This window comes from Triticum aestivum, chromosome 6D (assembly GCF_018294505.1).
Source record: "Triticum aestivum cultivar Chinese Spring chromosome 6D, IWGSC CS RefSeq v2.1, whole genome shotgun sequence".
Taxonomy (NCBI): Eukaryota; Viridiplantae; Streptophyta; class Magnoliopsida; order Poales; family Poaceae; genus Triticum; species Triticum aestivum.
Window position 1 is genome coordinate 475603923 of NC_057811.1, and position 9547 is coordinate 475613469.

At 52.2% G+C, this 9547-nt stretch overlaps 1 protein-coding gene across 1 annotated transcript; it reads left to right on the forward strand.

Moving 5' to 3' along the window:
* The first annotated feature begins 1949 nt into the window (after positions 1-1949).
* On the forward strand, positions 1950-7752 carry LOC123146068 (phosphate transporter PHO1-2). Its single transcript, XM_044565645.1, has 15 exons — positions 1950-2478; positions 2556-2609; positions 2809-3094; positions 3304-3652; positions 3770-3818; positions 4677-4751; positions 4848-4977; positions 5063-5183; positions 5343-5586; positions 5673-5777; positions 5866-5910; positions 5995-6147; positions 6234-6512; positions 6600-6736; positions 6817-7752. The coding sequence occupies exons 1-15, from the start codon at positions 2209-2211 to the stop codon at positions 6902-6904; spliced, it is 2385 nt and encodes a 794-aa protein (XP_044421580.1). The 5' UTR covers positions 1950-2208; the 3' UTR covers positions 6905-7752.
* Positions 7753-9547: the final 1795 nt, after the last annotated feature.

Consider the following 9547-nt stretch of genomic DNA (forward strand, 5'->3'; position numbering starts at 1 on the left):
CCAGTCACATAACGTGCGCACTGCACCAAATTAAGCATAGCTGATTAAACAAAAGCGTGTTAATCACATACGGCATTAATCAATCTTAGAAGTATAAGAAACCAGATTACCTGCTGATTTTGGGTGCTCCGGCCACTCAACCAACCAGGCCCTACGACTAATAATTAACCGGTTATCCAAGAACGAATTTGCTACGTACTCGAACTATCATCGGTCGACCCCGGCCGTGATGATGATCTTGACAAGTGACAATGCATGAGATAGCAAACACGACGCACTGATCACATATACCGTACGTATGAATCTAATGAACCAGCTGTAATCCATCAGTTGGTTCGCGTTTTGAGGCCGGCCGGGTGCGTGGCAGAGAGTGCGTGAGCGGGTCGGTCAAGCAAGCGAGCACGCACGTTGCTTGGCTCCCGAAATCGCTCGTGATCTCCCTGCCTTTTCGCCCAAAAGATGGGGGCATCATCGCGGCCTCTCAAGCTAGCTCAAAGAAAACAATTAACAGGAGACCTAAAGCGGGCGACGCATGCCAATTGCAGCCAGTTAGGGCAACTCCAACGGGCGACCCAAACGAATGTCGCTTTTGTCTGCTTTTTGTCCGTTTGAATCGCCCGTCCACCTATCCACGTCCGCTTTTTTCCTTTGGGTTGGAAGGCGCGCCTAACAGGGAGCAAAACGCATTTTATGCATGTCCGTGTTGGCATTTCCTCAAACACGTAGCAAGCAGGGCAGGGGAGGTCGTAGCGCGCGCGGAAGGCCGACGGGCGAGCTCGAACCCCACAGCTGGGCGGCACGGCGAGCGCCACGAGCATGGCGCGGCGCGGCGAGGCCAGGCCAGGCGCTTGTGTCCAGCCGCCGCACCCGCCCGCTCCCGCGTCAGGCCGCGGCCGCCGCGCCGCTTTCCCGCTGCGACAGCCGTGCCCGCGTCTGCCACGCCCGCCGTCGCGCCCGCGTCCTGCCGCGCCCGCCGCGCCCCCGTCCTGCCGCGCCCGCCTTCGCGCCCGCCGCGCCCCATTCTTGCCGCAGCCAACGCGCCCGTGTCCTGCCGCTCATGCCGCGCCCCATTCCTGCCGCAGCCAACGCGTCCGCGTCCTACTGCTCATGTCGCGCCCGCCTTCGCGCCCGCGTCCTGCCACCACCCGCCTGCACGTAGCTCGCGTCGCCTGCCCACGCGCGCGTCCCAGCGGATGCGAACTACGGTCGGGAGCTCGAGATCTACGGCGGATGCGAACTGCGGACGCTGTCGGGGGAGAGGCGTCGCAGCGGACGGAGGAGGGCGCGCGGCGCGGGGAGGAGGAGGCTCGCGACGCGGGGACCCCGAGAGCGTCGAGCGGTGCGGGGCAGGGGCGCTCGAGCGGGGCGGAGCATAGGCGCCCAAGCTCGGCGGCGAGCGGGGTGGAGCACAGGCACCCAAGCTCCGCGGCAAGCAGGGCGGAGCACAGGCGCCAAAGCTCGGCGGCGAGCGGCGCGAAGCTAGGAACCCCGAGAGCGGCGAGCGGGATGGAGCATGGGCGGCAAGCGGTGTGGAGCAGGGGCAGAGTGCGCCTCGAGCGGTGGGGAATGGGCCAGCTCATAAAATATGGACAGAGAGAGGGATGGGCGGGTGACAAGCGGGCCAGGCCCGGACGCAGACGGACGAGAGCAACAAAGAAAACGCCCACTTTGTGTCCGGCTCGGACCCAAACGTGGCTCAAATTTGGGACGAAAATGGGTCCGCACGGACACAAAGCGGACGCAAAATTAAAATGGGTCTCTGCGTTGGGCCGTCGTTTTTGTCCGCGCAAACCCAAACAGACATGGACGGACGAAATGGGTCGCCCCATTAGAGTTGCTTTTACAGACTACACAATTATACACAAACTAAACCACATATCGTGTACTGCATTGTGTCCACTATGAATTTCGTCGACTTTTTCGGCACTCCTTTACGATTAGTTCCACCTTTTAATTCGTCCGACCTAATACTTTTTTTCAGCATCTCCTTCCTTTTTCGCAGCACTAGCGATGGATCCCTCATTCGTGAGTGCGGCGGGAAAAGGGGAGAAGGGAAAGAAAGAGTATCCGTTGTAGCTTCTCCGGTCGTGTGTCCCTCGGTCTATATAAGCTCGACCGATCGGCTGGGACAAGAAGCAACCCGCTTCAATCCCCGACCCTGGCCCGATCTTCGTGGAGTGCTGGAGTGGTGGTATATAGGCGGAGGACATGGTGAAGTTCTCTAGGGAGTACGACGCCAGCATCATCCCGGAGTGGAAGCCCGCCTTCGTCGACTACAAGGGCCTCAAGAAGCTCATCAAGAAGATCAAGGTAGCAAGGCGCGACGCCGACGACAGCAGCGCAGGAGACTCCTCGCCGGAGACCGCCGCCGGCGTCGAGAGCGTCGGCTATGGCGGTGGCTTCTCCATGCTCGACCCCGTCCGCGCCCTCGCCGCCCGGTTCGCGCCCAGGGTGCAGGCCACCTCGGTGCGTGCGTGCGTGCGCTTGTCAGGCAATAGGAGGTGATCTGGCTACGTGCGTGCACGGTACTGATGTCTTCGCATTTTGGCGTGCAGGAGGACGAGGAGAGCGGGGATTCCGGCGAGTTCGTGCGATCCACGGACAAGCATGTAAGCTGATGCATGCAGTTACACGCTGACTAGAAATTTTTCTATCTACTAACCAATCACAAACCTGCAATTACATGCAGTGCAGGCTGCCTCCTCACTTATTGACCAATCAAATTAACCCTCTTTGTAAAACCTTGTAACTTGTTTGTGCGTGTAGCATTACTCATTACTCATGTACTGACGTGTTTGATGCGTGCAGGAGCGGGAGTTTCTGGAGAAGGCGGACGAGGAGCTGGAGAAGGTGAACACCTTCTACGCGGCGCAGGAGGCGGAGCTGCTGGGCCGCGGCGAGGCGCTCATCGACCAGCTCCGCATCCTCGCCGACGTCAAGCGCATCCTGGACGATCACGCTGCCACCCGCCACGCCCGGGGCTCGCTCCTGGGCCGCAGCCGCTCCATGCGGGCGGTGGCGCCGCCCTCGCCGGCGCTCAGCAACTCTGGCCGCTACCTCCTCTCGGGCCTCGCCACGCCGCAGTCCATGTCAGGTAGGTCTCCATACTCCATAGCGGTGCGCGCGCAGGCACATCCGTTTGTGTCGACGACTCGACGTACGACACCCAACCAACCCACGTCACGTCCCAGCACATGAACCCCACTATCATCCTTTATGCGCGTGTGCATGGCAATATGGCATTGCCACGTGACCACCAGATCAATCGGAGGCTCTGAGACTGACACGCATGGCACGGTGCAGATGGGAGCGTGGAGCTTCAGCAGGCACAGATGACGGAGGGCGCAGCGGTGGCCGACGAGGTGATGGCGGCGCTAGAGCGCAACGGCGTCAGCTTCGTGGGGCTGCCCGGGAAGAAGGAGGGCAGCGGCAGGGGCGGGAGGCTGCAGCTGCCGTCGACGGTGCGCATCGACATCCCGGCGAGCAACCCGGGGCGGGCGGCGCTCAAGGTGTGGGAGGAGCTGGTGAACGTGCTGCGCAAGGACGGGGCCGCCGCCTTCGTCCACCGGAAGAAGGTGCAGCACGCCGAGAAGAACATCCGCGACGCCTTCATGGCTCTCTACCGCGGCCTCGAGCTGCTCAAGAAGTTCAGGTGCACACTCCGGCCGCCATCGCCTTTGCTTTCGACGTGAGAATTGTGACATCCTTGGGGTGGTGGGGCTGACGGATTTGTTGTGTTTCCGTTGCATGGATGGATGGATGGGTGCAGTTCTCTGAATGTAAAGGCGTTCACCAAAATTCTTAAGAAATTCGTCAAGGTACGTACGTCATAATTAACATACTGCTGTCCACTAGCTAGCAGCATATATAAATGCAAAATGGATGGACAGGAACAGTGTAGAGTCTTTTAAACAACATAATTAAGGACGTTGTGGTATTTAATTATTGAAACTTCTTTTAGGGTCGTCCTAGTGATTTACTGAATTGACATACTACTGCAATTTGCATTAGCCTAGCTCTGAAAAAAAATGCTAGCAATAGAATTGACATGCATAGCTGAACTGATGCTAGCAATAGTGATTTACTGAATATGTATACTTTGGAAAATAACAGCCTAGACTCCTAAACAATAGACAGAATAAAGAGAAAGAGTGTACTTAATCAACACTTCTTTTATGGTAGTACTCCATCCGTTTCTTTTTACTCCGCATATAAGATTTGATCAAAGTCAGACTACACAAAGTTTGACCAAATTTATATAAAAAAATATGAACATCTATAATACTAAAACTATATAGTATGAAAATACGTTTCATGGTGCATATGATAATATTGATTTCATATTGTGAATGTTTATATTTTTTAATATAAAGTTAGTCAAACTCTACAAAGCTTGACTTTGAGCAAACCTTATATGCGGACTAAAAAGAAACGGAGGGATGTAGTAGTATCAACTCTTAATCTGGAAAAAGAATACTATCAACTATAATCAAATAGCAGAACTAATGATCTGTGTGGTTCTACTGAATGGGCAGCTGCAGATATAGACTACAGTAATTTGCATCAATAGTACTGCAGTAGTAGCGACAGAGACTAGCGCAGCTCTGAGAAAAAAAACTTGTAACAAAACTGATGTGTAGTTTGCAGTCGGCAACTGACTCAAAATGCTCTCTCAGGTGTCGGAGCAGCAGCGGGCGACGGACCTTTTCTCGCAGAAGTCGAAGAGATCGTCGTTCAGCACCTCCAACAAGGTATCATCATCTTACAAGATTCTTACAAGAGTTTCAGACCTATAAGACACACGAACAGAATGAACATGTGTTTACATGCCATGAAACTCTGAGCAGGTGCTTCAGCTGTCGGACGAGGTGGAGTCACTCTTCCTGAAGAACTTCGCGGGCAACGACAGGATGGTGGCCATGAAGTACCTCAACCCACAGCGGCCCAAGAACACCCACATGATCACCTTCCTTGTAGGTAGGCACGCAAGTAGAATTCAGACATCACAATTCTACCATGTGTTTTCAAAATTCAGAATTCTAACTTTGCGGGTCTTTTTCAGGGTTGTTTACGGGCACATTTGTGAGTTTGTTCATCATATACGCCATCTTGGCCCATGTTTCCGGCATTTTCGCCTCCGCCGGAAACACGGCCTACATGGAAATAGTTTACCATGTCTTCAGGTAACATCTCAGACCAAGGTTCTTACCATACATACGAGCTCTGTTCTTAGCATGAGTTCATCATTTTACTTTACTTTTATACCACGACTAAAGACTTTCAAATTGTAAGGTTCTGAACATAGGATGCATGAGTTCATTAGTTCCTTTGCTCCTATGCAGTATGTTTGCGCTCATCAGCCTGCACTGCTTCCTCTACGGGTGCAACCTGTTCATGTGGAAGAGCACCAGGATCAACCAGAACTTCATATTCGACTTCGCCCCCAACACCGCTCTCACGCACCGGGACGCCTTCCTCATGTCCGCCTCCATCATGTGCACCGTGGTCACCGCGCTGGTCATCAACCTCTTCCTCAGGAACGCTGGTGCGTCCTACGCCAATGCCGTGCCCGGGGGCCTCATAGTGGTAAGAAACACAAACCATATATGTGGAACAATTTATGATAACTCTGCTTGATGTCGGTTCTCAAAATACTGAATCTACTGTTTCAGTTGTCAGCTGGGCTTCTATTCTGTCCGTTCAACGTGTTCTATCGGTCGACGCGTTACTGCTTCATGCGCATTATGCGCAACATCATATTCTCGCCATTCTACAAGGTAATAAGGAGGCCTCTACAGTTACTGATTCACAAACTGTTACGTTCTGAATCTGTATATCTGATGCTAAACCTGCCTTGTGATCCAGGTTCTGATGGCCGATTTTTTCATGGCTGATCAGTTAACTAGCCAGGTAATGATCATAATCACATGATTATACTGCAGCCTAGGGGCCTTAAAATGCAAGATCTTCAAGTTTAACTTTTATATGTTCCAGATCCCATTGTTAAGGCACATGGAGTTTGCAGCGTGTTACTTCATGGCAGGAAGCTTTAGGGCTAACCCATATGAGACTTGTACTAACAGCCAGCAATACAAACACCTGGCCTATGCCATCTCTTTTCTCCCCTACTACTGGAGAGCTATGCAGGTATAAATAATCGATACACGAACAATCGTAAGATTACAAGTTGTCAGAATCAGTTTCAAACTAAACTTTGTGGACATCTTTTACAGTGTTTAAGAAGGTACTTTGAGGAACATGACATAAATCAGCTCGCCAATGCCGGGAAGTACGTGTCGGCGATGGTCGCGGCTGCCGTCAGGTTCAAGTACAGTGCAACGCCGACGCCATTCTGGGTGTGGCTGGTCCTCATCTCATCCTCAGGCGCCACCATTTACCAGCTCTACTGGGACTTTGTCAAGGATTGGGGCTTTTTCACTCCCAAATCTAAGAACCTATGGCTCCGGGACGGTCTCATCCTGAAGAACAAGTTCACCTACTACATTTCTATGGTATTTTACTTTGTTCAACTGATTTATAGTGCAGCATTAACACGGAAAAGACAGGCTTCAGGAGCACTAATCCTTTCGCAAATGCAGATGCTAAATCTAGTGCTTCGGCTGGCATGGACTGAAAGTGTGATGAAGATCCGTGTTAGTAAGAACGAGACTCGCCTACTAGATTTCTCCCTTGCCTCCTTGGAAATAATCCGACGAGGACATTGGAATTTCTACAGGTATTTAAGATTGGTATAAAGCTGGAATCATTATTTTTGGTTTAACGTTTTGGTTATAACTCGGGTTGACTGGATTGCAGGCTGGAGAACGAACACTTGAACAATGTTGGCAAGTTCAGAGCAGTGAAGACTGTCCCATTGCCATTTCGTGAACTCGAAACGGATTGATGATTAAGAGGGAGAGAAGAGTGTAACAGTGCTGATACCAACGATTGCGATCGCCCCCATTTGGTACATCCTCCTGTTGACATCAGATTTTGGCACGGCCAAGAACTTAATTAAGATGGCCTTAAATGGAGAAGTGCTCAAAGTGAGAAAGTTCCATATCGTCAAAAGGAAAAACTTCGATATTTGGGCCATAGTCATCCGGTCTCATCTCTAAGGCCGAAGTTGTGTTCGAAGTACTCAGATTTTGTACTCAGAACACTATTCGGCTGATTACGCCCCCAAGATGGCCTCATATGGGAAAAGTTTCTACACGGATTGTCTTCGTCTCGTCGAAACGATAGATTTTGATATAAAGAACGTCTAAATCGAAGTTCGTATGCAAAATTTAGAGCCAAAACTATGTGCTGCATAAGTCTGCCCCGGAAGTTCCGGGCAAAACTTCCGGGGAGGTTCCGGGCTAAACAGAAACTTTGCGCGCGGTGCGCCCCAAAAACTGTAATTTTAACATTATTTGCAGATTTGCGGGGCCTATTTCAACATCAAGATGACCTCGGATTAAAAAGTGATCAACTAAGGCATTTTTCTCCATTGCAAGATCTACAACTTTGCTTTTGGGACCATCGCAATCCGAAGCCATATGCGACCTGCATGAGCTGTGCAAGAGGGCTACTTGATGTACTTTTAGCCCGGAAGTTCCGGGCTGACCGGAAGTTCCGGCACTCGTGGTCCGAGTTAGGTTATTTTTTTATGTTTTGGACAGGATTTGAGTCATTTTCTTGTACGGAAAGTTCAGCCGCCTCATATATATGTAAGAGGTGACGGCCGATTGAATAACAACACACAATCTAACAATCAATTTACTTTTTACCCTAGTTTTACATCTCTCCCTTGTTCTTTCTCTCTCGTTCTTCGTTCGTTCTTCGTTGAAGGGCAGCGATCCTCGAGGCTCTAGGGGCGGGCGAACCGACCTAGGGCAGCCCATAGCCGCCGCGCGTCAAGACGGGGTCCCTCCCGGGCACGTGGGGTTTCGGATGCTCAAAAGCGCCCGCCGGATTGCTTGCGTACCGCGCTTCCGGACGGGTCTCCTTCGACGTGAGCTGCGGTGCATCACCCTCGGCGTTGGAGGTACACGGTGACGTGTTCATGTGCGAACACACTTTTTGGCGACTCCGCTGGGGACGAAAGATCAAGAATCATCACCAACCATGTCTAATCTCCCCGAGCCCTCAGAAGTTGACGCCGATAACATCATTAAGCCCGGTCTTGATGAACTATCGGATGAACATCGCCAAGCCTACGAAGCGTGCAAGAAGCAGCGTGAAGAGGCTTTTGAGGCGCTCAAGAAGAAGCGCGAGGAGGAGGTTTGGAAGCGTTTCTTTCAAGTTTCAAGAAGGACCGTCAAGGCAACATCACTCCGGTTGGAAACGTCAATCTTCCTCCCCTCATCGACGAACAAGATGTAATCACTGTGAGTAAAGTTTTTTCTCCAGAGCAAGTGGCTGTGATTGAAAGTCTTGTTAGTAAGGGTAATGTGATGGCATACAATTCTTTTGTGGCTAGTGCTAATGCTCAGAAAAATATGCCTCCATCATCTAGTGGTACTGTTGGTATATCTGAAAACCCTACTCCAATTTTACCTATTTCATCGGCACCACCTATGCACCCACAATATAATATGCCGTTGAATTTTTTGTTGGGGAACGTAGTAATAATTCAAAATTTTCCTACGTGTCACCAAGATCAATCTAGGAGATGCTAGCAACGAGAGAGAGGGAGTGCATCTTCATACCCTTGAAGATCGCTAGGCGGAAGCATTACAAGAACGCGGTTGATGGAGTCATACTCGCGGCGATTCAAATCGCGGAAGATCCGATCTAGCGCCGAACGGACGGCGCCTCCGCGTTCAACACACGTACAGCCCAAGGACGTCTCCTCCTTCTTGATCCAGCAAGGGGAGAGGAGAAGTTGAGGGAGAACTCCAGCAGCACGACGGCGTGGTGGCGCGATGGAGCTCGTGGTTCTCCGGCAGAGCTTCGCTAAGCACTACGGAGGAGGAGGAGTTGGAGGAGGAGAGGGCTGTGCCAGGCAAACGGTGTGGCTGCCCTCCCACCCCCTCACTATATATAGGGGAAGGGAAGAGGGGGCCGGCCTCTCTAGATGGATCTAGAGGAGGAGGCGGCGGCCAGGGGAAACCCTAGATGGGTTTGGGCGCCGCCACCCCCTAGGAAACATGCCCCCCAAGCCGGGAGGGGCGGCTGCCCTAGGGGTGGCGCCCCCACCTCTCCTGGTTACGGGAGAGGGGTTGGGAGGGGCGCACAGCCCCTTAGTGGGCTGGTTTGCCCCTTCCCTTTGGCCCATAAGGCCCCCCAACGCTTGCCGGGGCCTCCGAAACCCCTTTCGGACATGCTGGCCATAGCCTGGTACCCCCGGAACAATTCCGGACTCCAATACCCTTCGTCCAATATACCGATCTTCACCTCCGGACCATTCCGGAGCTCCTCGTCATGTCCGGGATCTCATCCGGGACTCCGAACAACCTTTGGTAACCACATACTATTTCCCATAACAACTCTAGCGTCACCGAACCTTAAGTGTGTAGACCCTACGGGTTCGGGAACCATGCAGACATGACCGAGACGTTCT